Below are 27,931 nucleotides of genomic sequence, written 5' to 3' on the forward strand. Positions count from 1 at the left end.
ACCTATCTCCCCTATCTAGAGGCAAAAGGGCTACTCAACAAAAGGCTGATTGTTTTAACAGAAACACTCAGAAAACCAAACCTTTGAGAACTTCCCAGGCAGAAATAGACATGCTTAGAGACCACGCGACCAGTTAATATGAACCCCACATCTGCTATCAAGAGAATCTGGGCAATCTACTTTGAATATCCCTTTTGGAGCTGTTTCTAGGTGTTTAGAGATCAAATGAAATATTTCTAGGAAGTAGCTCGCCTCGAACTAACCACACAAGAATGAAATCTCACTGACTTACAAGGTCATGGCTAAACCTTCATTGACTAGGTATTTTCCTCCTTCCTTGATGATCCAGGATGTAGCAGTATATGCCCAGATCAGGAAGTGTAAAAGCTGAAAATGGAGTTGGAGACAGAAAGTCCAATGTGTTGCTGGCCACTGTGGTGTCACTGCTCCCGATACAGGTGTAACCTGAGTCTCCCGCTTGGGAGCCAGAAATCAGCTGAGAAGAGGCCTCTGCAAAGAGGCTGCCCTGGCCCAGAAGGGTGGATGAAGTAGGGCCTCAGCACAGCTCATCCTACCGAGCAGGCCGGACCCTGAGTTCCTGGCTTGCACTGAAGGGTCTGGGTAAGTCCCTTCTGTAGCGCCTCAGAAGCTCCTTGGGCAACCCGGGAGGTTAGGACAAGAGTTCTGACATTTGACCCTGAGGTGTGAGGAGAGTGCTTTGAGAGAGAGGATGCTGAATGCGAGTGCCCTGGTTATTACCTCCTGGCAGCCTCCTAACCTCACCTTGACTCTGCCATGTAAAATTGATGCCTGGGCGCAGGGCGCCGACGATGGTCAGATACCGCGGCCTGAACACCCTGGGACCTACATCCCTGACTTGGAGGACCCAGGCCTTCCCTGGGCTTCACCATGAGTCCTGCAGGCCACACAGGGACCCTAACAGACCTAGTCCAGTCTCAGCGTCTGGGCTGCTCCTCCCTCCAGGAATGGGAGTTTGCTCTAGGCGATAGAGGAAGGGTTCAGGAGGCCACTCTGCGTGCTTACCAGGCTCTGGGCCCAACCCCCCACCCACCATCTTCATCTCCCACGGCCCCAACCTCGTAGGGAGGGCAGGGCGGGGCTCAGGTTCGCAGAGAAGGAGGGCTCGGACCAGCGACTCCAGGGCAGAGGGGCGCGTGCAGGGGTGGGGAGCTGGGTTTGCGAGGAGAGAAGGCCATCTCTTCCCCAGCAGGGGAGCCCCCACCTAGCCACCGGGATCCCACCCTGGCTGGCGCAATCTTTGCGTCCGGATCAGCAACCAAGGCCCCGCAAAACGGCCCGCTGCCTGCCGGGATTTGTAGTTTGTAGGGGAGGGGCCAAAACACGCGCGCGCGCGCGTGTGTGTGCGTGTGTGTGTTTGTGAGACTGTGTGTGTAAGTGTGTCCGGGGGTCTGTTGTGGTGCTCCCGTCCCCGAGGGCCCTCCGGACCTGGGCTCAGCAAAGGCACCACAGGCCGCAGCTTCCGAGACCCCGCCCCGCGGCCCACTGCCTGCTGGGATTTGTAGTTCGTAGGGGTCTAGGGCCCAGTCTGGGGCCGGGTTGGGGCCGGGTTGGGGCCGGGTTGGGGCCGGGTTGGGGCCTTACACGCGGCCTGGCGTGTGGCTCTCCTGCGTCCTCGTTTTTCTCGTGAGCCCTGGATCTGGACAGTGGGCCCGGCGCGATGCTCGCAACTCCGGCTGGGCTCCCGGTGGCACTTTCTGCCGACCCTGAGATGTACCCGCCACGCCTGCGGGACTGACCTCTAGGTGGGCAAACCGAGGCACAAAGAGGGGCGCGCTCTGGCCGGAGTCGGCCCTCTTGTGAGAATTTGGGCTGGGAGACCCAGCCCAGGCCTGGCAGGCAAGGCTGGGCCAGGCGAGGGTCCTGGGCCCTTTCGGTGTAAAAGTGTGCAATCAGTAGTGTTTCAAAATAATGAACAGGCCTGCCCAGGACTGGCTCTGCACATTAGCGCTAGTTACCTTACAGGCTTGACTGATCAAATTTTTATTTGGCACCACTACAGAGGGGAGCCCAGGGAGGGAGGAAGTCTCTCGTGACCAAGAAAACCTATGGTCCACCCTGGCCTACAACTCTGCTTTAACGACAAAAATAAATCGAGTTTGGGAGGGGGTGAGGAGGAGGGGTGTTTTGTAAACTGTGAAGTCCAGGTTATGAGTGAGGTGTTATTATCATCAGGATCAGACCTCAAAGCACTGGAGGAAAGGTCTGGGCCTTCAAGAGCCTCACCTCAAAAGGGAGGGTATGGCCGGGCGCAGTGGCTCACGCCTGTAATCCTAGCAGTTTGGGAGGCTGAGGCAAGCAGATCACCTGAGGTCAGGGGTTCAAGACCAGCCTGGCCAACATGTCAAAACCCCATCTCTACTAAAAATAGAAAAAATTACCCGGGCGTGGTGGCACGTGCCTGTAATCCCAGCTACTCGGGAGGCTGAGGCAGGAGAATTGCTTGAACTTAGGAGGCGGAGTTTGCAGTGAGCCGAGATGGTGCCACTGCACTCCAGCCTGGGCAACAGAGCCAGACTCTGTCTCAAAAAAAAAAAAAAAAAAAAAAAGAGCTGAGATAGCTGTTTGCATGTGAAAGGACTCACAGCTGGCACTAGCATGCGGTGATAGTGGGGAGGGCATGGACTCCCACTACATGGCTCCTATCTATCCTCTGCCGCTTACTAAGTGGGACCTAGAACAAGTGATTTTGACCTACTTTATCTCTCTTTATCTCTGTTTCCTCATCTGTCAAAGGAGGATAATAAGAGGATCCATGTTAGAGAGTAAATGCGAGGATTAAATGAGAAAATCATATCAAGGATAGCACCTGGCATATAGTGGCAGCACGCAATAGTGTTAGCTGTTATGGTGTTGAGTACCCAGTGTGACGCTGGCTGTACAGGGGTAAACTTGTCTTCTGGGGGACTAGTCCCCCCATCCCAGGCACCTGGTGCCCTCCCCAGGCCACTCATGCTGTACTGGACAGTCCCACTTTCCCAAGAAGTCACAAGGAATTCCAGCATGTCACTGTTCCGGTTGCCCCTGAGCACCTAGCAGTGATTTAAGAAAAGGCAAAACCAAAGTTTTGGTTTTGAGCTTTATTCGGAAAATATGGCCACCCAGACCCCTGGCCATTCCCCAGGGCCTGTGAGGTGATCCAGAAAAATTCATTTGCAAATCAAATTTAATGGCTAGAAGCATCCTGAATCAATGTCTTCAAATAAATATTTGGGGCCGGTGAGGTGGCTCACACCTGTAATCCCAACACTTTGGGAGGCCGAGGCAGGCGGATCACCTGAGGTCAGGAGTTCGAGACTAGCCTGGCCGAAATGATGAAACCCTGTCTCTACTAAAAATACAAAAAAATTAGCCGGCATAGTGGCGTGCGCCTGTAGTCCCAGATATTCGGGAGGCTGAGGCAGGAGAATCACTTGAACCAGGGAGGGGAAGGTTGCAGTGAGCTGAGATTGTGCCATTGCACTCCAGCTTGGGCGACAAGAGTGAGACTCTGTCTCGAAAAAAGAAAAAAAGCTCTCCCTCTCCCTCTCCCCATGGTCTCCCTCTCCCTCTCCCTCTCCCCACGGTCTCCCTCTCCCTCTCCCTCTCCCCACGGTCTCCCTCTCCCTCTCTTTCCACGGTCTCCCTCTGATGCCGAGCCGAAGCTGGACGGTACTGCTGCCATCTCAGCTCACTGCAACCTCCCTGCCTGATTCTCCTGCCTCAGCCTGCCAAGTTCCTGCGATTGCAGGCGCGCGCCGCCACGCCTGACTGGTTTTCGTATTTTTTTTGTGGAGACGGGGTTTCGCTGTGTCGGCCGGGCTGGTCTCCAGCTCCTAACCGCGAGTGATCTGCCAGCCTCGGCCTCCCGAGGTGCCGGGATTGCAGACGGAGTCTCGTTAACTCAGTGCTCAATGGCGCCCAGGCTGGAGTGCAGTGGCGTGATCTCGGCTCGCTACAACCACCTCCCAGCCGCCTGCCTTGGCCTCCCAAAGAGCCGAGATTGCAGCCTCTGCCCGGCCGCCCCCCCGTCTGGGAAGTGAGGAGCGTCTCCGCCTGGCCGCCCATCGTCTGGGATGTGAGGAGCCCCTCTGCCTGGCTGCCCAGTCTGGAAAGGGAGGAGCGTCTCTGCCCGGCCGCCATCCCATCTAGGAAGTGAGGAGCGCCTCTTCCCGGCCGCCATCACATCTGGGAAGTGAGGAGCGTCTCTGCCCGGCCGCCCATCGTCTGAGATGTGGGGAGCACCTCTGCCCTGCCGCCCCGTCCGGGATGTGAGGAGCGTCTCTGCCCGGCCGCCCCGTCTGAGAAGTGAGGAGACCCTCTGCCTGGCAACCGCCCCGTCTGAGAAGTGAGCAGCCCCTCCGCCCGGCAGCCGCCCCGTCTGAGAAGTGAGGAGATTCTCCGCCCGGCAGCCACCTCGTCCGGGAGGGAGGTGGGGGGGTCAGCCCCCCGCCCGGCCAGCCGCCCCGTCCGGGAGGTGAGGGGCGCCTCTGCCCGGCCGCCCCTACTGGGAAGTGAGGAGCCCCTCTGCCCGGCCAGCCAGCCGCCCCGTCCGGGAGGGAGGTGGGGGGTCAGCCCACCGCCCGGCCAGCCGCCCCGTCCGGGAGGTGAGGGGCGCCTCTGCCCGGCCGCCCCTACTGGGAGGTGAGGAGCCCCTCTGCCCGGCCACCACCCCGTCTGGGAGGTGTACCGAGCAGCTCATTGAGAGCGGGCCATGAAGACAATGGCGGTTTTGTGGAATAGAAAGGGGAGAAAGGTGGGGAAAAGATTGAGAAATCGGATGGTTGCCGTGTCTGTGTAGAAAGAGGTAGACATGGGAGACTTCATTTTGTTCTGTACTAAGAAAAATTCTTCTGCCTTGGGATCCTGTTGATCTGTGACCTTACCCCCAACCCTGTGCTCTCTGAAACATGTGCTGTATCCACTCAGGGTTGAATGGATTAAGGGCGGTGCAAGATGTGCTTTGTTAACCAGATGTTTAAAGGCAGCATGCTCGTTAAGAGTCATCACCACTCCCTAATCTCAAGTACCCAGGGACACAAACACTGCGGAAGGCCGCAAGGTCCTCTGCCTAGGAAAACCAGAGAACTTTGTTCACTTGTTTATCTGCTGACCTTCCCTCCACTATTGTCCTGTGACCCTGCCAAATCCCCCTCTGCAAGAAACACCCAAGAATAATCAATAAAAAAAAAAAAAGAAAAAAAAAGGAATATTTGGGGGAATTTTGATGTTAGAATTGAGCATTGCAAAAGATCCCTGTCAGTCCCCCGTGATGAGGAAATGCAACTGCTCAGCCTGAGCTGTGCCTCTCGGTTGGAGTTAGAGGAGCCAGAAGGGACCCTTCGAGTCTAGTGCTTTCATTCACAGATGGGAAACTGAGGCCCAGAGAGGGCCACATGGCAGGGTAGTTAGAAGACAGGTCGAGAACTTGCTAGGAAGAATCTTTTGCGATTTCAGAACTTCTCAGCACTGGAAATGAGTCCATACCCCGAGTTTATGGGCACAGAAGCAGAAAGCTGATTGTCCTGGACATCCCCAGACCTTGGCCAGAGTCCAAGCAGCCAAGCCCAGAAGCCAGTGTCCAGTGCTTCTCTCTCCTGGGTTTCTTCAGCCAGATGTTCATCCTAGAAGTAGGAGTTTATTAATAATGGCGATGGTACCTTGCATTGTCCAGGCCTTCATTCTTTTTGCAGATCCTCCCGGCTGGGCACAGTGGCTCACTCCTGTAATCCCAGCACTTTGGGAGGCCGAGGCAGGAGGATCACTTGAGCTCAGGAGTTCAAGGCTGCAGTGAGCTATGATCATGCCACTGCACTCCAGAGCCTAGGTGACAGAGTGAGACCCTGTCTCTTAAAAAAAAAGAAAAAAAGCAGCCTCTCATTGAATCCTCACCACCTTCCAAGGTAGGAGGACTGGGGCTTCTGTTCTCGTTTCACAGATGAGGAATCTGTGTCTAGAAAGTCTTAAGGGATTTTCCCAAGGCAACAGAATCTGGGCAGTATTAGAATGTGGGGGTTTTGCTGTCTAATCTGTTAATGCATTCAGCAAAAATTTTTTTGAGTGCCTATTACCTGCTGGGAGCTATGCAGGGTGCTGGGATTGCAAGGATGACTTGACACGGTCCCTGGCTAGAGGTGCTAACATTGTGGTGGAGGAAGCACATGGTGGGGAGGGAACTTTCTGGTGTGATAGAAGTGTTTTATATCTTGGTAGGGATGTGGGTTACATGAGTGTTGCATCTGTCAAAACTGATTTAAATGTACACATGATTTGTGCATTTCACTATAAATTTGACCTAAGCAAAACAAAACAAAAACTGAATGCTCTGGAAGGACTATGCCTGGGCACAACCTTGGAGAGGCCTAGTTGTCTGGAAGCAGGCCAGGTTGCCCATGGATCCAAATCCACTTTTGCTATCGGGTGTGCCTGAGAAGTGTTCCCATGGGGGTGTAGATGCAGGTGGCCCAGTGGCTTGATGTCCAGAATACCTGGGGAGCACTGCAGAGGGAGTTTCAGAGGAGGGATATTTAAGCTGAGTCTGCAGAGTGAGCAGAGTTGGTCAAAGGAAGGGAGATAGTAGGCAGCGGGAGGTGGTTTCCGAGGACTCCTTGCTGGAGTGTGCTTGTCTGAGGTCACCCAGATAGAAAGATTGTTTCCTTACCCCAGGCCCCACCCATGGACTTCAGAGAAACTCATTCTGGTTGGGATTTTCGAAGCTGCCTCCCACAAAAGGATCCTACCACTGTGTCACAAGGCCATGGCCTGATCCTCATGCTCTTTGTCAACTGACATCTCTCATGGGTTGGCTATGCCACATTCAGGAGCCAAGGCGGAAGTGTGGACCCATCGCTGTCCAACACATTTCCAGAAGACCTGGCCTCCTGGTGCAGATGCTTGCTGGCCTGTTTTCCTCTGAATAAAGAAGAGAAGGGTCAGATGTTGCAGGTCAGATCAGCCTGGGTTAGAATCCTGTTTCAGCAGTTGGGTGTGGTGGCTCATGCCTATAATGCCAGCACTTTGGGAGGCCAAAGCGGGAGGATCACTCGAGCCCAGGAGTTTGAGACCAGCCTGGGCAACAGAGTGAGACACAGTCTCTCCAAAAAAAAAAAAAAAAAAGGTTAGCTGGGCGTGGTGGCACATGCCTGCAGTCCCAGCTACTCAGGAGGCTGAGGCTGGAGGATTGCTTGAGCCTGGGAGGTTAAGGCTGTAGTGAGCTGTGATCACAGCACTGCACTCCAGGTCCCGTGACAGAGTGAGACCCTGTCTCAAAAAAAAAAAAAAAAAAAAATCCTAGTTCTGCTACTGAACTAGCAGTGTGACACTCTGGACAAGTTACTTACCCTCTCTGAGCCTCCCAAAGACTTCATGTTTCCAGCAGGAATAATGATAGTAGATGTGAGGACGCACCGAGCACATAGTAGGCTCTCACAGAACAGTAGCTGTTCACAGGGTGATTGAGGCCGGGGGCCTAACGATTGAATGGAAGTGAACACTGCAATTCTCTCGCAAAGTTTACAGCATAGTAAGCTTGTCCTTAGCTTCCCCTATACCCTCCTTCCCACGCCCAATTCTAGGACCCTTTCGGGCGCCCCAGCCTCCCATAGGGGCTCCCCGCCAGCTCAGACCGGCCGGGCCCCTCCCTCTGACTCACTGGGGGCGGCTCCTGGCCGCGCACCTCCAGGGGGCGGGGGGCGGCTGAGACAGCGCCCAGAGCCTCGGAGCAAGGCGTTGGCAGGCAAGTAGTGCGCTTCGGGGTCCGGTCGCCGGGGATCTGGGCTCCCCCTGTAGGGGTCGAACGGGCTTAGCCGGTTCGGGGGCGCCCCGCTCCCTCCTCTTCTCCCACAGCCGGGGGCCTCTCTTAGGGGCGCGCCGTCTCCTGGCTTCCTGTAAGAAAAGGCGGGAGAGGGTGGGTCCGTGCTAAAGAAGTACTTTATTTTACTTCATTTGGGACAAACTAAGCAGTAGTGCTCAGGGGAGACCACAAGGGTAGGAACACTGTGCGTCTGGTAAAAAAACTAGTTCTAGAGCGTCGTTACCAGATAACTCATTAGCATGTGCATTGAGTTCCTAGCCGCTCCCGAGAGTCCTAGGCTGAGCGACCGGCCCTTTTGTTTCGCTGTTGTTGTTGTTTGTTTTTTGAGACGGAGTTTTGTTTTTATTGCCCAGGCTGGAGTGCAGTGGCGAGATCTCGGCTCACCGCAACCTCCGCCTCCCGGGTTCAAGCGATTCTCCTGCCTTAGCCTCCCGAGTAGCTGAGATTATAGGCGCCCGCCACCACGCCCAGCTAATTTTTGTATTATTAGTAGAGATGGGGTTTCGCCACGTTGGTCAGGCTGGTCTCGAACTTCTGACCTCAGGTGATCCGCCTGCCACGGCCTCCCAGAGTGTTGGGATTACAGGCGTGAGCCACTGCGCCCAGCCAATTGTTTCGCTGTTAATGTGTAAACCTCTCCTCTTTTTTCCTGTGGTGGTAGGAGAGGCTTTAGCCTAGAGAGGCTGAGTGTGAGGAACACTGATTCCCATTGATCCTTGTTCCCTCCGTGGGTCACAGAGTCCAGAACTTAAGAGCCACCCAAGGTATGCGCTGTTGTGACCAAAATCTATGAAGCTTTCCAGCGCTGGGGCTGGGGATGGAAATAGGAGAGTGCTCTGTGGTTTAACTTTCTTTCCTCCTGTGGAGAAACCGGGAGCTAGGGGAGTGGCCAGGCACATTTCTACCTCCGGTGCTGCTGGCACATTACAAACTAAAGGGAAGAGAAAGAAGTCTGGGTTTATCGAGCATGTATTATTTGCTCATTTGTTATGCCTAGACCGTTAGTTCCTCAAAGAAGACTACCAGAGTCCAGAGTCAAAGCCAAGCGGCAAGGATCTTTACTACAAGTTCGAACCTGGTCCTTCCATTCCACAGCATACAAGAGGGCCCTGAACAATGCGAGTGTTTGCTTTTTATAGCCTGAAAGTTACAGGGAAACAAAGGAATTCTTTTGGTTCCCGCTCTTTCAGTAAAACTTTGAACGGCTGTCCTCTTATCGGAGACTTTCCTGGTGGTGTTTGTACTGGGCTCAGGAAGTTTGAGAGATATATGGCGATATGTGGTGGGATGGGAGGATGGGATGTGTTTGTACTGGGCTTGTTTGTTTTGAGCCCGGGGCTGAGGAATGTGCCCGGCTCCTTTCACATTAATCATAGGATCTCATTTCATCTTCACATTTAACTGTATGCACGTGTTACAGATTGGGGCACAGGGAGGCTCCAGGAGGTTAAGTCACTTGCACAGCTAGTAAGGAGCCAAATTGTCTAGCTCTTACCACTCTACCAGGTTAACCGCCCAGCCTGTGGTTTTGTGGGGACTAGGCCCTACTGGGATTCTCACCCAGACTATCCTTTTTTTTCTTTTTTAAACTTTTAAGTTCGGGGGTACATGTGCATGTTTGTTATGTAGGTAAACTCGTGTCATGGGGCTTTGTTGTACAGATTATTTTGTCTCCCTGGTATTAAGCCTAGTACCCATTAGTTATTTTCCTGAATCTCTCCCTCCTCCCACCCTCCACCAAACTACCCTATTATTATTGTTATTATTATTATTTTTTGAGACTGAGTCTTGCCCAGTCACCCAGGCTGGAGTGCAATGGTGCAATCTCGGCTCACTGCAACCTCCGCCTCCCGGGTTCAAGTGATTCTCCTGCCTCAGCCTCCTGAAAAGCTGAGATTACAGGCGTGCGCCACCACCCCCGGCTAATTTTTTGTGTCTTTAGTAGAGATGGTGGTTTAACCATGCTGGCCAGGCTGGTCTCGAACTCCTGACCTCGTGATCCACCCGCCTTGGCCTCCCAAAGTGCTGGGATTACAGGCGTGAGCCACCGCGCCCGGCCCATATTACCCTATTTTTAAGCCTGGCAGTTTGGCCATGGAGACACTTGGATGCTAGCTACAGGCCATGTTCTTTGGGGAGAACATTTAACTTCCCGTCTTGCTCTAGTGAAATTTTATCAATTTTGTTTCAATGAGAAACATTCATCCAGTATTGCATTTTTTTTTTTTTTTTTTTTTTTTTTTGAGATGGAGTCTTGCTTTGTCTCCCAGGCTGGAGTGCAGTGGCGCCATCTCGGCTCTCTGCAGCCTCCGCCTCCTGGGTTCAAGTGATTCTTCTGCCTCAGTCGCTCCAGTAGCTAGGATTACAGGCACCCATGACCATGCCCGGCTAATTTTTGTATTTTTAGTAGAGACAGGGTTTCACCATGTTGGCCAGGCTGGTCTTGAACTCCTGACCTCAGGTAATCTGCCTGCCTCAGTCTCCCAAAGTGCTGGGATTACTGGAGACAGCCACCATGCCCAGCCTATCCAGTACTGTATTTTCTCCAGACTTTTCCCACGCAGTCAAATAATGAGGTTTTGTTTGAAGGTCTGCTAATTAGGAAGATTTGTTCCAGATTTTGCTCCAGGGTCCCCAGGCCTTGATCCTGAACCTGGAGCCTTGTCTCAAGCCAGCCTGCTGACCAATACCTTTCCAGGACAGGCCGGCCAGGTTCTGGGCAGAGGAGCCATGCTTGTGTGGCTGCATAACTGGGTGCTCACTTTCTCCTGGAGCCTCATACCGAGTCTGCTCATCCTTCACCCAGGGATTCAGAAGGGAATGGGAGCCTCCCTTGAAGAGGCTTCAACTCCCTGTGTGTTTGTGAGCAGTCTCTTGTGCTCTCAGGACCTCAGTGTCCTCCAGAAAGCCAGCGAGTTGGAGGAGACATGCTCTAGGGTCTAGTGACGGTGATGTAGGCAGGATAGTTGCCCTGGGTCAACCCAGGATGGGCTGTCTCTCAGAGGGCCCAGGGCCCAGAAGTCATGATGATAAACATCTGGTGAATGAGAAGCAGACCAAATGGTAGAGACCTGAGAGGCATCAGCGTGGCATGCAGAAGATGGCGAAGAATGTTTTATGGCGTCAGCCATTCCCTGAGAACTGAGCTTAGCCAGGTGCAGTAGCCCACGCCTGTAATCCCAGCACTTTGGGAGGCCAAAGTGGGAGGATTGCTTCAGCTCAGGAGTTCTAGACCAGCCTGAGTAGCAAGACTCTGTCTCCAGAAAAAATAAAAAAATTAGTCGGGCGTGTTGGTGCAGGCCTGTGGTGTCAGCTGCTCAGGAGGCTGAGGCAGGAGGATCACTTGAGCCCAGGAGTTCAAGGCTGCGGTTAGCTGTGATCATGCCACTGCACTCCAGCTTGCATGACAGTGAACCCTGTCTCAGGAAAAAAAAAAAACAAAAAAAAAAAACAAAAAACTGATCTTAAAAAAAATCAAATACTTGCATTCAGGGCAAGGAGAAAGACAAACTGAGGAGGAGGAAAAAGTAATGTGAAGCCAGTGACCCTGCCCAGAAAATGTGACTAACCCAGCAGCGGTGGGGGCTGTGCAGCGCCTGCCCCGGGCCCTGAATGGAGAACATGGCTTTCCTTGCTGGTCTCAGACTCAGAGATGCCCTCCCTGATTTGCCTTGGCTGTGACCTGCAGCGGGCTGAGGCCACTGTGGTGGGGCTGTGTGGACCTCCAGCCTCCCTGTGGGCCCCTCTGAGGAGACGGCCTGGCATATCCACTGCCCACCCCAGTGACTGCTCTTCTGCTTCAGGCCTGCTGGCCTCCCAGCACTGCCTGCCCCTCCCTGTCGGAGGACATCGCCTCCACACCGGCTGGGGAAGGAGCCCAGGGGTGGGGCTGCTGGGTGGGGCTGGTGGGTGGGGCAGCCAGAGAAGTAAGAGGGAAGTGAGAAGCCGGGTGGGGCAGGCTGGAAGGAAGACGAACCTACGAAGCAGAGGTAGGAGGAAGAAAGGAAAGTAGGAGTGTTGAAAGGTGAAGGTGGCAGGGTGGCTGCCAGCGTGGCTGGCTGGTACCCTCCTGGGTGGGCAGGCGAGGGCTGGCTGTGGTGGCCTGGGAACAGAGACCCACATTTCTGGATACCACTTTGTGCCAGGGTGGAGTTCCCCCAGCCTGCTGTCCTGCCAGCCTTATGCCAGGCTCCAGGCACCTGATCTGATGGCAGCTGTGAAGCTGCCCGGGAGGATGGGTGCGCTGTGCCCACACTGCACATGGAGGAACTCTTGGGTCAGGGCTTGTCCCAGCTGTGCCAGACCTCCTGACGGAGGCCACCACACTGCTCCTGAAGGCCCTTAGCCAGACTGGAGGTGAAATCAGATTAGAAGCTGCCTGTCCCCAAGACAGGACTGTGGTGTGATGCTATTTGGGTGGGAGTGGCTTGGGGAGGGGGCAGGGCAGTCCTAGCCATTTGAATTCAAATGCAAGTGGCACATTTGATTATTTTGCAAACTCTGGAAGACCTTGGCTGAGGGTCTAGGTGGACTGTCTGAGGTAGGAGGTGGGGAGGGAGGAAGTGGTTGACCCTGGGGAAGGGTAGGAGACCTATTTGGTATCAGGGGAAAAACCATTTGGAATCCCCAAATGAGGCCTCTGGACCTAGATTCTGAGAATGCCATGTCCCAGGCTGGGAGATTCAGTTTGGTTTCGAGGGTGGGCACCTACCTCCACCAGGAGAAGTGGAGGTGCTGTTTCATTTCACACCTAGGGACAAACAGGGACTGTGAAGGGAAGAGACCTATTGGGGGTCAGTGGAATCAGGGTCTGAGGAAGGCAAAGGTACCACTGGACCCCGGCAGGATTTTTGTCCCTCTGATGGCTGTCAAGTCTTTCCTTAAAGGTGTGTGTAACGGTGACCTCCTCTCCGAGGTCCCCCAGTGTGTCCTCAAAGACAGCCTAAGTCAGGACCATGGGACAGCCAGCAGGACTTGCATCCTCCCCTCCCCCAGCCCCATGGCAGTCTGGGACCCCTAGCCCCTGCTCTCTGCCTCCTGGGGCTGCTCCAGCCTGTCCCAGCCTTTTGAAATCCTGGGCTATCCCTTAGGTGCCACCCCAGTCTAATAATCAGAGCCCAGCAGGTCCAGTTAATCAAATGCATTCTTTGAGCACCTGCATGAGGTTCCAGCTAGATCCAGAGGCAAAATACACTTCCTGCCCTAAAGGACCCTATAGTGTAGTAGTGGAGGTGGGCGGGTCCATAACTCACCACACTATGGCAGAGTGGGGAAAAGTAAAGGCTGTTTGGTAAGGTGGTGAGTTTCCCATCACTGGAAGCCTTCAAGAAGAGGATGGTAAGGGATGCTATAGAAGAGATTTCTGCACTATGTGTGTATGGGTATGTGTAGGGCGGTGCAGGCAGAGCAGGACTAGATAAGAACTTTAGCGCTTTCTTTTTTTTCTTTTATTCCTCCCCCCCGCCCCAGCTCCCCTCTTCAACTTTAGCACTTTCTAATGCTGACATCTGTGATTCTGTGACATTCCCCACTTAGAGGAAGTTCGTCTGCGGTTTCACTGGGTATGGTGGCTCCCTTGTTCACTGCACCCTGCAGCTAAACCATAAAACATGGGCTATTCTTTGTCTCTGTGCATGTCACCCCCAGTGCCAAGCCCCCAGCACAGACGTTGAGTGGAATGGAATAGACTCTTTGCTGGGCTGCTTGAGGAACAGAGGCATCAGGTGTGTCCTTGCTCCAGTTGAGATGTGAAGCAGCCAGGTTATGCTATAAAACAGGCTAAAGTATGTGCTCCCAGGGGAGAGGGCTGGGAGAACTCCCAGAGAAGGCGGAGGCCACTTAATGTCCTGGAAGTTTCCTTGGACAGCTGGGGCTTTATACGGGCCTGGAAGGATAAGGGGGCTTTTGTGTGTGTGTGTGTGTGTGTGTGTGTGTGCGTGTGTGTGTGTGTGAGACAGATTCTTGCTCTGTTGTCCAGGCTAGAGTGCGGTGGTGCCATCTCGGCTCACTGCAACCTCTGCCTCCCAGGTTCCAGCAATTCTCCTGCCTCAGCCTCCTAAGTAGCTGGGACTACAGGCACGCACCACCATGCCTGGCTAATTTTGTATTTTTAGCAGAGACGGAGTTTCACCATGTTGGCCAGGCTGGTCTTGAACTCCTAACCTCAGGTGATCCACCCGCCTCAGCCTTCCAAAGTTCTGGGATTACAGGCGTGAGCCACTGTGCCCAGCCTAGGATGAGGGGGCTTTAATGGATATAAGGGTGAACATGGACACTGAGGAAGCTCAAGGAGCTGTGGGCTTGGACAGAGGGCTGGGATAGGGGAAAGAATGAAAGGCCAGAGGTCAGGGTGGACCCTTCCCCAGGAGAGACTGGAACAAAAGGCCTCGGGACAGAGATCTAATGAGGCAGCAGGAGTTTCAACCCTGACCAAGCATTAGAGTCATCTGGAGCTTCTCAAACACTGACATCCAGGCTCCACCCAGAGAGTCTGCTTTTAATGAGTCCAATATGGAAGCTAGACACTGGGGTTTTTCTTTCTTATTTTTCTGTAAATTACTTTTTTTTTTTTTTTTTTTTTTGAGACAGAGTCTCACTCTGTCACCCAGGCTGGAGTGCAGTGGTGTGATCTTGGCTTACTGCAACCTCCACCTCCCAGGTTCAAGCAATTCTTGTGCTGCAGCCTCCCAAGTAGCTAGGATGACAGGTGTGCGCCACCACGCCCAGCTAATTTTTGTATATTTTGTAGAGACAGGATTTCACCATGTTGCCCAGGCTGGTCTTGAACTCCTGAGCTCAAGCATTCCACCTACCTCAGTCTCCCAATGTGCTGGGATTACAGGCATGAGCCACCATGCCTGGCTGGCATTGGGGTTTTTCAAAAGCCCCCAAATGATTCTAATGTGCAGGTGAGCATTTGACACTGTTCTGGACAGAATTCACTGGCACTACTACCATCACTTTGAACATATGTTCAAAATATGGGTGATCAAGCCCCACTCCAGACCTGTGGAATCAAAATCCCCAGACCAGGGGCTTGGGCACTGTTAAAGAAAAAAAATATGGCCCAGGCGCAGTGCCTCACGACTGTAATCCTAGCACTTTGGGAAGCCAAGGTGGGCAATCACTGGAGGTCAGGAGTTCAAGACCAGCCTGACTGACATGGTGAAACCTCACCTCTACTAAAAGTACAAAAAATTAGCCAGATGTGGTGGTGCACGCCTCTAATCCCACTACACAGGAGGCTGAGGCAGGAGAATTGCTTCAACTCAGGAGGCAGAGGTTGCAATGAGCTGAGACTGTGCCACTGCGCTCCAGCCTGGGCAGCAGAGTGAAACTCTGTCTCAAAAAAAAAAAAGAAAATTGCTAAGAGGAAACATCAAGGGTAAAGAGATTCTGGCTGGACTGACCTAACAGGATTCCTTTTTTTTTTTTTTTTTTGAGACAGAGTTTCGCTCTTGTTGCCCAGGTTGGAGTGCAATGGCATGATCTCAGCTCACTGCAACCTCTGCCTTCCGGGTTCAAGTGATTCTCCTGCTTCAGCCTCCCGAGTAGCTGGGATTACAGGCATGCGCCACGAAGCCCAGCTAATTTTGTATTTTTAGTAGAGATGGGGTTTCTCCATGTTGGTCAGGCTGGTCTCGAACTCCCGACCTCAGGTGATCTGCCCGCCTTGGCCTCCCAAAGTGCTGGGATTACAGGCATGAGCCACTGTGCCCGGCCCCTAACAGGATTCTTGCTGAATACAGGCCAGAGTGATCAGACATCACTGGGGCGGCGGGGGCAGGGTGTTGAGGAACCCAATCAGATATCCACGATTATCAGATTGACCAGATATCAAGGGTAGGGGGTTCTAGGTAAATGGCCTTAGCAGGGTTCTTTTGCTAAAACCGGATTTTACAAGCACACAGATGGGCCTACGGGGTGGTTCAGAAGCCTAGTTAAAGTTTGGCCAAGCAAAGAATCTTTGTCAGTACCGACATTTTAATAAGGTCCCAAGGTCATTCTAATGGGCAGCCAAACTCCTTTCTTTTCTTTTTTTTTTTTTGAAACCGAGTCTCACTCCATTGCCCAGGCTGGAGTGCAGTGGCATGGATCTTGGCTCACTGCAACCTCCGCCTCCCAGGTTCAAGTGATTTCCGGATAATTTTTGTGCTTTTAGTAGAGACGGGGTTTCACCATGTTGGCCAGGCTGGTCTCGAACTCCTGACCTCAAGTGAACTGCCCACCTCGGCCTCCCAAAGTGCTAGGATTACAGGCGTGAGCCACCGCACCCGGCCTGCCAAACCCCTTTCATCCAAAACCTGATGTGGCTCTCTGGCATGTGGGCTGCCTGATTTTGAGTTAAACACAGAATGAAAAATAGTAAAGCTGACAATTGGCGCACTGCGTGTCTCATTCTTGAGCGCTCCCTGATGGCTTGAGCTTGGGGCAGCCACTTCACCAGCTCAGGCCTGAGTCACAGGCTGGGCTGCCTGTTGCAGGGGATGTGGGCACAGCATGTGATCCTCTGTGGGATGGAGAAACGTTAAAGTTTCCCTCCGCAAACCTCTGCTCTCTGCATCTCCTCTTCCGGAATCGTGGTGCCAAAATATGCCTTCCACTATTTTGTAGGTTGGGAAAGGAAAAGGAAAGTCATAATTCACACAGCATTTCACATCCATTATCACTGCCCTTGACCTGTCCCTCTTTGTTTCCTACTCAGACTTAATACCTTCTGCTCTGTCATCTGCCTTCCCCCTACCCCTGACTTCCCTGGCCCCTGCCAAATATTGCACTTCCTGATCCTGCTGCCCCAGCCCCCAAGAATCTCCTAATGGTGCCAACTTGCATTTTTACCCTCCAATTCCCCAAGCCCTTACCCTGTGCCACTGGGGCTCATCTTACACAAACTCTGTCCGAATGGATGCACAGTATGAATTGTATTATGTACAAAGTGCATGCTGGCTCTGTGATCTCTGCATTTTGAGCCAAAAAAGAAATCCTCTAGTGATGGGAACCTATGAAAGCGACAGTGAGTGGGGCCGTAGCTGTTGCATTTTCTGAATTTTTTTAAAAGATAGTATCTTTTTAAAAAATACTTGCGTTTAGCATTTTTTCCCTTGAATGACTTTTGTCCAGAAAAAGTGTTCATCATTCTGGCATTTGAGGGAAGCTGAGCATACAGAATTGATAGCTGATGCCTGGGAGTGGGTGAAATTTCTCAGGGAGGGAGTTTAGAATTAGAGCAGCCATTAAATATAATGTTAGGTGAAGGGTTTTTGTTTGTTTGTTTGTTGTATTTTAATAGATGCCTTTTTAACAGGTTAAGGAAATTTCTTTCTATTCCTAGTTTGTGGGTAAAAAAAAAAATTTTTTTTTTTTTTTTTTTTGAGAGGGGGTCTCACTCTGTCATCCAGGTTGCAGTTCAGTGGCATGATCTTGGCTTACTGCAGCCTCTATCTCCTGAGCTCAAGCGATACTCACTCCTCAGCCTCCTGAGTAGCTGGGATCTGGAATTACAGGCTTGCACTACCACATTTGGCTGATTTTTATTTATTTTATTTTATTTTATTTTATTTTTTGAGACAGAGTCTTGCTCACCCAGGCTGGAGTGCAGTGGCACAATCTCGGCTCACTGCAACCTCTGCCTCCTGGGTTCAAGCAGTTCTCCTGCCTCAGCCTCCCAAGTAGCTGGGATTACAGACGCACACCACCATGCCCAGCTAATTTTTGTATTTTAGTAGAGACAGGGTTTCACCATGTTGGCCACACTGGTCTCGAACTCCTGACCTCATGATCCGCCCACCTCGGCCTCCCAAAGTGCTGGAATTACAGGTGTGAGCCACTGCACCTGGCCTTGGCTGATTTTTAAAATTTTTTAGGGTTGTGGTCTCCTTATATTGCCCAGGCTTGAAAAAATTTTAAACTAGGAATGAATGTAGAATTTTGCTAAATGCTGTTTCTGCATCTATTGAGGTGATTACACATACATGTTTGTTAATAGGGTGTATAGCATTGATTTTCAAATTTCGGTGTTTTTTTTTTTTTTTTTTTTTTGCGTTGTGAGCGGCTTTATTTATTTATTTTAAATTTATAATTGACAGATAGTAATTGCACATACTTAGCAGGTGCAGTGTGATGTTTCATTGTACATATGCAATGTATGTGTATATATTGTATAATGATCAAGTCAAGGTAATTAGCATATCCATCACTTTAAACATTTATCATTTCTTTGTGATGATAACATTCAAATCCTCTCTTCTGGCTATCTTGAAATATACACTGCATTATTATTAGCTATTGTCACCCTGATTTTCAGATATTAAACCAACCTTGCATTCCTGGGATAAACCTCATTTGGTCATCATGGTTTATTTTTTATATATTATTTGATTTCATTTGCTAAAATTTTGTTAATTTTTTTTTTTTTTTTTTTTTGAGATGGAGTCTCACTCTGTCACCCAGGCTGGAGTACAATGGCATGGGCTCAGCTCACTGCAGCCTCTGCCTCCTGGGTTCAAGCAATTTTCCCTCCTCAGCCTCCTGAGTAGCTGGGACTATAGGCACGTGCCACCACACCCGGCAAATTTTTGTATTTTTAGTAGAGATAGGGTTTCACCATGTTGGCCAGGCTGGTCTCGAACTCCTGACCTCATGATCCACCCACCTTGGCCTCCCAAAGTGCTGGGATTACAGGCGTGAGCCACCGTGTCCAGCCAAATTGTGTTAATTTTTGTGTGTGTATGTTCATAAGAGATACTGATCTGTAATTTTCTTTTTGCATAATATATTTATCTGGTTTTGTTATCAGGAGAATGGTGGCAGCATAGGATGAATTGAGAAGTGTTCTGTCATCTCTTTTTTTGAAGATTTTGTGTACAATTGGTATTATGTCCTTTTTAAATTTTTGGTAGAAATTACCAGGGAAGCCATCTGGGCTTGGGTTTTTTGAGGGGGAATGAGTTTTTTACTACAAATTTATTTTCTTTAATAGATATGGCCACTGTTCAGATAATCTGTGTCTTCTTGAATGAGCTTTCATAATTTGTGTCTTTGAAGGAATTTGCCCATTTTATATAAGTGGTTGAATATATTGGCATAAAGTTTTTATAATATTCCCTTTATCCTTTTAATATCTGTAAAATCTGTGGTGATCTCACATCTCTCATTTCTGTATTGATATTTGTGTTTTCTCTTTCTGTTAATCAGTTTGTCTAAAGGTTTATCAATTTTATTGGTTTAAAAAAACAACTTGCCGGGCACGGTGGCTCACGCCTGTAATCCCAGCACTTTGGGAGGCTGAGGCGTGTGAATCACCTGAGGTCAGGAGTTTGAGACCAGCCTGGCCAACATGGTGAAATGCTGTCTCTACTAAAAATACAAAAATTAGCCAGGCGTGGTGGTGTGGGCTTGTAATCCCAGCTACTTGGGAAGCTGAGGCACAAGATTCACTTGAACTCATGAGGCAGAGGTCACAGTGAGCTGAGATCACGCCACTGCACTCCAGCCTGAGTGACAGAGTGAGACTCTGTCTCCAAAAAAAAAAAAAGCCAACTTGAGGCCAGGCATGGTGGCTCATGCCTATACTCTCAGCACTTTGGGAGGCTGAGGTGGGCAAATCACTTGAGGTCAGGAGTTCAACACCAGCCTGGGCAACATGGCAAAACCCCATCTCTACTAAAAATACAAAAATTAGCCGGGTGTGATGGTGTTGCCTGTAATCCCAGCTGCTTGGGTGGCTGAGACCGGAGGATTACTTGAACCTGGGAGGCGGAGGTTGCAGTGAGGCGAGATCGCACCACTGCACTCCAGCCTGGGCAACAGAGTGAGACTCAGTCTCAAAAAAAAAATTCATTGCTCTTCTCTCTTGTTTCTGTTTTCTGTTAATTTCTGCTCTTATTTTAATTTCTGTGAGATCTCAGCAGAGGGAAGACCCTGGCCCAGGGGTCAGAGACCTTATTTCCATGAACCACTCACTAGCTGTGTGACCTTGGACTTAGAATTTCTGGGACTCATTTTCTTTGTCTGCATAATGGAACTAGGGCTCCTAGAGGTGGAGTAGTTGATGAATATGAAAGTACTTGGCCACTGGAAAGGGCCTCTCCAGCCCCACGTGAGAGGTCCTTTTTGTGGCATTTGTAATAATAATGGCTTCTTCTTTCTTTCCAGATCTGAAGACAGCATGTACACAGCCATTCCCCAGAGGTAAGCTGCATGCCCCATCTCCTTTCACAACTTCCCCTTCTTCACCTCCAAGGGCTGCCCCTCCTCACTGCTCTCCTCATCCCCAGACTGCGGTCGCCAGGCCTGCCCAGGGCTGTGCTTGGGCGAGTGGGTCCAGGCTGCTGTCAACCCTCTCTCTTCTCGCAGTGGCTCTCCATTCCCAGGCTCAGTGCAGGATCCAGGCCTGCATGTGTGGCGGGTGGAGAAGCTGAAGCCGGTGCCTGTGGCGCGAGAGAACCAGGGCGTCTTCTTCTCGGGGGACGCCTACCTAGTGCTGCACAATGGCCCAGAAGAGGTTTCCCATCTGCACCTGTGGATAGGTAAGGGGATCTGGATGGGGGAAGGTTGGGCCCAGGAAGGGGAGGGAGGGGGCTGGTATGGATCACAAGGGCCTTGCCCTGCCCTCTCCCACTTGTCCCAGGCCAGCAGTCATCCCGGGATGAGCAGGGGGCCTGTGCCGTGCTGGCTGTGCACCTCAACACGCTGCTGGGAGAGCGGCCTGTGCAGCACCGCGAGGTGCAGGGCAATGAGTCTGACCTCTTCATGAGCTACTTCCCACGGGGCCTCAAGTACCAGGTCAGAGCCCACCTCCAGGCACCCCCACCCTGCAGCTTCCCTCAGAGCCAGCCCTGCTTCTGGCTGGTTCTTACCCTGCAGAAGACCCGGGTGCCTTTGGGGCTGGGTCCCCACCTTTCTGCCCGTCTCCCAGTGGGATGGGGTGCAGAGGGCTCTGGGTCTCCTGTCAGTCCACTCAGATGGGCCGTCTGGGCTGCAGGAAGGTGGTGTGGAGTCAGCATTTCACAAGACCTCCACAGGAGCCCCAGCTGCCATCAAGAAACTCTACCAGGTGAAGGGGAAGAAGAACATCCGTGCCACCGAGCGGGCACTGAACTGGGACAGCTTCAACACTGGGGACTGCTTCATCCTGGACCTGGGCCAGGTGGGTAGGCTGGCCAGACTGAGCTCTCCATATTGGCACCATCCTTTACAAGGACGGAGGGGCAGGAGGCCAGGAAGGAGGGAGAGAAGCTGAGAAGCCATAAACCCATTCCAAGTCAGATCACTTTGACCATTGGAGAATGTCCCTATATTTGTAAGGACTGATGCCAGCCTCCTTCTGCCATCTAGACATTGCCTCTGATGCTCTGGAGCTTTTTCCCTCCTCTTGGAAGCCTCTGAGTTCACTGCCTGCCAGACCATTCATTAATTCAGTTATTTATCTCTTTGTTCAGTGAATCTATGATGCTCTCTCTGAGCCAGCACAGGGACCATAAAAGCTCGCTCTGGAGAGGCAGCCAAGATGGGCCGGTCACTTGCCATAACCTGAGGCAGGATGTGATGAGGGCTTTAAGGGGGACAGCTGCCGTGTGCTGGGGGGGCTTGGGGCAGGGAGGGGCCCTCTAGCCTGAGCCGAAGCCAGTTGTCCCAGGAAGGTGACATTGGACTAGACCTATAGGAGGGGAGATGCCACTCCAGGCAAAGGGAGAAGGTGAGCTGAGCCACCAAGGTGGGGAAGGGTGCAGACCTGCACACACCAGGGGTCTAGTGAGACTGGGACCCGGGCTGGGGGACAGGAGCAGGGGGAGGGAAATTCCTAAGCAAGGTGGAAGGTGAGCCCTAGGTCATGAGGAGATTGGCTGGCTGAGGAGTATGGGCTGCGTCTTGTGGCGCTGAAGATTTGGGGCAGGGAGATCAATCCAGGAGCTCTTGGTGAGGACTACACGTGCTGAGACAAGGAAGGGGACAGGTGAACAGACCTCGCCATTACCAGAAAAGGAGAGGTGACAGGGGCTCTGCCTGGCAGGGCGGTGGGTAGAAGTGTGAGATGCTGCGCTCAAGGAGCCATTCAGCCATTCACCCATGCAGTCCTTCACTCAGTCAGTCAATATTTATTTTGCGCCTAAATCCATGCCGGGCTCTGTTTTAGCAGTGGGCCCACAGCGGTGAGCAAAGCCAAACAAAACCTTCATGTCCCAATGAAGCTCACCTTCTAGTAGGTGGACATAGGTGGTAAGAGACGTTTAAACATAGGAGGTATGTGATGGGAAGAAAAATAAAGAGGCACTGGGCGCGGCGGCTCACGCCTGTAATCCCAGCACTTTGGGAGGCCGAGGTGGGCAGATCACCTGAGGTCAGGAGTTCGAGACCAGCCTGACCAACATGGAGAAGCCCCATCTCTACTAAAAATATAAAATTAGCCGGGCCTGGTGACGCATGCCTGTAATCCCAGCTACTCGGCAGGCTGAGGCAGGAGGATCTCTTGAACCCAGGAGGTGGAGGTTGCGGTGAGCTGAGATTGTACCATTGCACTCCAGCCTGGGCAACAAGAGCGAAACTCCATCTCAAAAAAAAAAAAAAAAAGAAAAAGAAAGAGGTTTGAGCCCAGCGGTTTGTAACCAGCCTGGGCAACATAGTGGGACCCCATTTCTACAAAAAATTAAGAAATTAGCCAGGCATGGTGGCAAGTGCTTATAGTCCCAGCTGCTTAGAAGCTAAGGTGCAAGGATTGCTTGAGCCCGTGACGTCAAGGCTGCAGTGAGCCATGATCACGTCTTTGCACTCCAGCCTGGATGACAGAGTGAGACCCTGTCTCGAAAAAAAGAGAGGAGGACAGATGGCAGGTGGGCAGAGAAACAGTTGCAGAGGGTGGTCGTGGGCATTTTCAGAGAGCCCTCTGTGCTGTGCTCTGCCTTCCTGGTTGTCCTGCCTCAGGGACAGTTCAGAGGGGAGAGAGGGAGAGCTGTGGGCCTTTCTCTGAGCTGGGGAGCAGGACACAGGCATCTGGCTCTGACCCGGACTTTCCTGCTTCCTTGCAGAACATCTTCGCCTGGTGTGGTGGGAAGTCCAACATCCTGGAACGCAACAAGGCGAGGGACCTGGCCCTGGCTATCCGGGACAGTGAGCGACAGGGCAAGGCCCAGGTGGAGATTGTCACTGATGGGGAGGAGCCTGCTGAGATGATCCAGGTTGGGGGACATTGGAGTGGGTGGCTGGGAGCCTCTGCTTGAAAGTGGCCAAGAGAGGTGGTGATGAGCTGAGGGCTGAGAGTGGCCGGTGGAGGGTGGCAGGGGCCATCTGGTGTACTGCCTAGGGCTGTGGCCAGCTCACAGGGTGCCCCTCTGGGTAGATGCTCGTCCTCGAGGCTGAGCAGCCTGGCTGGTGGGGTGGGCTGGACTCAGCCCTCACTCACCTCACCTCTGCTGGGTGCCCTAGTGCAGGGCGCAGTTTGCCCCACCAGAAGCAATGGCCCTGAGCATGATGGGCTGGGAAGTTCCAGGGCAAGGGTCCCTATAAACCTGGCCTGCCCCGGCCCCTGCAGGTCCTGGGCCCCAAGCCTGCTCTGAAGGAGGGCAATCCTGAGGAAGACCTCACAGCTGACAAGGCAAATGCCCAGGCCGCAGCTCTGTATAAGGTGGGCCCCCCAAGCCTGCCCTGGGACCCGGCAGCAGGGAGGGTGGGAGCCTGCACAGCACAGCTGCATGCAAGCAGGGTGGAGGGGAGAAGGCAGGGGGAAGGTGGGGCTGGAACCGAGGTGGGAGGTGGGGAGTTATACAGGGCTGGGAGTGAGACAAGGATGGGGAGTGGGCGGAAGGCAGGCCCTCCTGAGGAGATGAGTGCACCTCACTTCCAGCCTATGCTTGGTGAAGGCTTGAAGCCAATGCTGAGCTTTTCTTTCTTGAATTCTGTGCATTTCTTTGTAATTTGGAATCCACCTAATTTCCAAATGGGTTCGGGGCCCCTGTGCTGCAGGGATTGGGGTGATGAGAGGGAGTGGGGCTGCCTGGAATTTGCTTTTCAGGTCTTCACTCTCTTGTCTGCTCCTGAGACCTGGGCAGTGGGCAGCGAGGCACAGTGGGAGGGACTTAGGGAGGACCAGCCTCCCCCTCCTCAGGCTGAGGTGAGGGCTGGTGTGTGGGGGGTGAGATCAGGCACTGTCCCTCCTCCCCAGGTCTCTGATGCCACTGGACAGATGAACCTGACCAAGGTGGCTGACTCCAGCCCCTTTGCCCTTGAACTGCTGATATCTGATGACTGCTTTGTGCTGGACAACGGGCTCTGTGGCAAGATCTATATCTGGAAGGGTACGTGGCTCCTCTGTAACAGCCTGAGATGCCTGTAGCTGCTCTGACCCGGGCAGGCTTCCCTTTGCAGGACTCAGCCTGTCTAGCTGCTTGTAAAAGACAGCCTCAGGAAGCCTGCATGCTTCTGGCTGACCATTTTCTCTCTCTTTAAAAATTTTTTTTTAAAGATAGAGATGGGTTCTTTCTATGTTGCCCAGGATGGTATCAAACTCTCAGCCTCCAGTGATCTTCACCTTGGCCTCCCAAAGTGCTGGGATTACAGGCGTGAGCCATGGCATAGGCCTTGCTATTTTCTGTCTTTCTTTCTTTCTTTTTGAGAAGGAGTCTTGCTCTGTTACCCAGGCTGGAGTGCAGTGGCGCGATCTTGGCTCACTGCAACCTCCGCCTCCTGGGTTCAAGCAATTCTCCTGCCTTAGCCTCCCGAGTAGCTAGGAGTACAGGTGTGTGCCACCACGGCTGGCTAATTTTTGTATTTTTAGTAGAGATGGGGTTTCACTACCAGGCTGGTCTCGAACTTCTGACCTCAAGTGATGCACCTGCCTCGGCCTCCCAAAGTGCTGGGATTACAGATGTGAGCCACTGCCTCGCCATTTTCTCTTTGCTGTTCCCACCTCCTAAATTCTAGACAATGGCTCTGAAACTACAGCAAGCCTCAGAATCACCCCACAGCCTGTTTAGATGGCTGGGCTCCACCCCCATAGATTCTGATTCACTAGGTCTGGAGTGGGGCAGAACATGCATCTCTAACAAGGTTATGGGTTATGTCTGTGCTGCTGGTTCCAGGGATCACACTTTGAGAACCACTGCCCTAGCCCAGCTCTAGACCTTTGGGGCTTCTGGGACCCCTGATCCTGGGATTCTATCTCAAGGTTTGACAGAAATGAATTTTAGACAAATTAAACATCATTTTATGCAGTGAGTGGTGAACCTGTAGAACTTGTTTTTCCAAAAGATTCTATCTTCTGGAAATAGAAACACTGTTGGGCAGAGCCTGTTCTGCTTGGTTTGACTGAAAATGAAACAAACTTGTTCTGAGTCTCTGCCTGGGGTCTGAGAATTTTCAGCAATAGCATTTGCTCAACACCCAGTTGTGGGGTCAACCAAGGTGGAGAAAATGCCAGCCCCTAGCCTGGTCAGGAAGGCAGACAAGTAGGTGGGTATCTACAGATAGCTGCTACCAGGCATTTCATAGTATTGCTTCTGAAACTCAGCAGGGATAGAGGTGAAAGGGAGGAGCTGGGAGCAGCAAAAGAGTGGAAAGCGAGAGGTGTGTGCTGCAGGGCTGCCTTTTCTCTCCTGCCAGAGGGCACATATCCCATGGAACCAATGCCAAGCAGAGGGGGGTTCACAGAGGCCCACAGAAGCCTGTATAAACCGGAGCAAGGAACCCAACCACTATGGAAAGAGAAATCAGAGGAGAAACAGGAAACTTGGGAGGCCAGGAAGAGAACGATCTCATGGGTAGGGGGGCAGCTGGTCAGTTGACAGAGGAAGGAATCCAGCATATTAATTTCAGATACATTGTAGTTCATGGCATTTTATAGCCTGCCTAGAGAGCCAACCACATCACGGCATCGTTTCGGTATCATTTCCTTGGAAAAATGTCTGGCAGCCTGGGCAACATGGCGAAATATCACTTCTCTACAAAAAAAAAACCCCAAAATTAGCTGAGTGTGGTGGCGTGCACCTGTGGTCCCAGCTACACGAGAGGCTGAGGTGGGCAGATTGCTTGAGCCTGGGAGGTTGAGGCTGTAGTGAGCCATGTTGGTGCTGCTGCACTCCAGCCTGGGCGACAGAACGAGACTGCGTCTCAGAAAAAATAAAAATGAAAAAGCCTGGAACGAGCAGTTTGAGTTCTCAGGACTGCTGGCAGAAATGACTGGATTACGTGGGGTCTTCATTTTTGTAAGTGCTTAGTTAGCATAACCGTTAGGCCAGTGTAGCCCTGCCGGTATTATGGGAGTAAGTCACCTCTATAATAAATTGTACCCTTTGTCTTATTTAGTTTTTCAGAAAAGGCTTGATGAATTCAAGAGGTGAGGGGTTCTAGGGGAAAAGGAGACCTGTGGCCTCACAGTCTGATGCTAGGGTGAACACCTGTTCCCCTCCCTGAAATATTCCAGGGGCCCAGGTCAGAGCAGAGTTTTGCATGATCAGACCCGGGCAGAAGAGGGGTTTTCATCTACCTTGGTGCTGCCAGTTTGGGAAAATTCTTAAGGGACTGACTCCACATCTCCAAAGAGCCCCCTGGCATTCTTGGGACCCCTGGTCCATTTATTGTAAAAATTGCTGGCTCTTCTGTGGACTCCCTTAAATTTCCTCAAGAAAAATGGGATGGCAGCTAAAGAGGGTCCCTGCTCTTTTTAAAAATTTCCTTCCTATGATCTAGGGCGAAAAGCGAATGAGAAGGAGCGGCAGGCAGCCCTGCAGGTGGCCGAGGGCTTCATCTCGCGCATGCAGTACGCCCCGAACACTCAGGTGAGGAGATGCGCACAACCACAGTCCTCTTCCTAGGGCTCTTCCTGTGGCCCCTGACCCCTCAAATTGGCCAGGAAGGGCAGGAGAGCCTCGGGCACTGTCAGGAACAACCAGGCCTCCCTCTTAGACCCATCCAGTGGGAAAGCCCATCTCAATCCTTCAAAATGTCAAAATACTTATTATTTTCAAAGAGGATGTTGGGCAGCACTCTTCTGGGTGCCCAGAGAACTGGGTACTCCTCCTCTGGGCCGTTGTCCCTGGCTGGTGCCACCCCTCCCGCCACAGCACAGTGTCCACAAGTCATCCCTTGGGGAGCTGACAGGGCTCAGCTACCGTTGGTGGCGTTTATTAAACTGTGCACCCACGCCCTTGAAGCAGTCTATTGCCTCAGTCTGTGTCCCTCAAATCTTGGTTCTCATCTCACGGCTCATCCAGGGGCGCTTTCCCGGCCTGGACTGCACATGGATTCAGGCCAGGCGCCCACACCCTCCTCCCTGGCTCTGGCCCCCTCCTGTCCTCCTGGGCAGAGGCAGAGGTGGCAACTTTGTGAACCAGACTTCTCCCCCACTGTCCCTGCAGGTGGAGATTCTGCCTCAGGGCCGTGAGAGTCCCATCTTCAAGCAATTTTTCAAGGACTGGAAATGAGGGTGGGCGTCTTCCTGCCCCATGCTCCCATGTCCCCCACCACCTGCCTGCTTGCTTCTCTGGCTGCCTGGTCAGTGCAGAGGTGCCCCCTGCAGATGTTCAATAAAGGAGACAAGTGCTTTCCCAGCTCTTTTCCTGCACCACCTGCCCTGGGCTGATTCTCACTGTCACCCACCTATTCACCTGGGTTCATCCCCATGCTGGGGGTGGAGTAGCACACAGATGACAATTGGACAGCCTTGGAGGGGCCAGAGCTGCTTTGCATGACAGAGGAGTCCCAGCCAGGCTTGCAGGGACTGCCATGAACCCAATAGGGAGGTGGCACAGTGCCAGGCCTCAGGATCAGTTGCATCCGGGGGTTCAGTTCAGTCTCACATTCCCAACAGGGAGAAGGTTGTGGCAATGGGCTTGGGATGCAGTTCCATTTAAGGCAGTATTTCTTCAGATGCCCTAATAAAGCACTGCCAGGCAGCTTCAAGTGACATATGCCCACTGAGCAAGAGAGGACAGCCTTTCACAATTGTACCAAGCCTGGCTTATTACTTCATAGGCACATTGCCCTGCATGTTTGGCTGGTGAGCCCAGGGCCACTGCAGGGCTGTGCGAAAAGCACCAGGCTAGCATGGACAGTCTTCAGTCTGGTTCTTACCCTGCCTCTGTGATCCTAGGCAAGTTACTTTCCTTTGCT

General features: G+C 52.3%; 1 protein-coding gene across 10 annotated transcripts; it reads left to right on the top strand.

Moving 5' to 3' along the window:
• The first annotated feature begins 324 nt into the window (after positions 1-324).
• Positions 325-27,383, top strand: CAPG (capping actin protein, gelsolin like). Of its 10 annotated transcripts, none has more exons than XM_055378187.2 (10): positions 325-621; positions 19,985-20,020; positions 20,186-20,358; positions 20,460-20,614; positions 20,814-20,978; positions 22,855-23,004; positions 23,358-23,450; positions 23,988-24,120; positions 26,510-26,598; positions 27,178-27,383. In XM_055378187.2, the coding sequence occupies exons 2-10, from the start codon at positions 19,998-20,000 to the stop codon at positions 27,241-27,243; spliced, it is 1,047 nt and encodes a 348-aa protein (XP_055234162.1). In that variant the 5' UTR covers positions 325-621; positions 19,985-19,997; the 3' UTR covers positions 27,244-27,383. The 10 variants fall into 10 exon arrangements, with proteins under 10 accessions (XP_055234162.1, XP_055234161.1, XP_055234160.1 ...); XM_055378186.2 differs by lacking the exon at positions 325-621 and adding an exon at positions 1,565-1,784; XM_055378185.1 differs by lacking the exon at positions 325-621 and adding an exon at positions 6,828-6,963.
• The last annotated feature ends 548 nt before the right edge of the window (positions 27,384-27,931 follow it).

Source organism: Gorilla gorilla, chromosome 12 (assembly GCF_029281585.2).
Source record: "Gorilla gorilla gorilla isolate KB3781 chromosome 12, NHGRI_mGorGor1-v2.1_pri, whole genome shotgun sequence".
Classification (NCBI taxonomy): Eukaryota; Metazoa; Chordata; class Mammalia; order Primates; family Hominidae; genus Gorilla; species Gorilla gorilla.

Excerpts from the sequence above, each read along its gene's own strand:
- CAPG (XM_055378187.2), top strand. The coding sequence starts at position 19,998 with ATGTACACAGCCATTCCCCAGAG. Across the intron at positions 20,359-20,459 it reads CCATCTGCACCTGTGGATAG|GCCAGCAGTCATCCCGGGAT; the intron begins GTAAGGGGATCT and ends CACTTGTCCCAG. Across the intron at positions 20,979-22,854 it reads TCATCCTGGACCTGGGCCAG|AACATCTTCGCCTGGTGTGG; the intron begins GTGGGTAGGCTG and ends GCTTCCTTGCAG.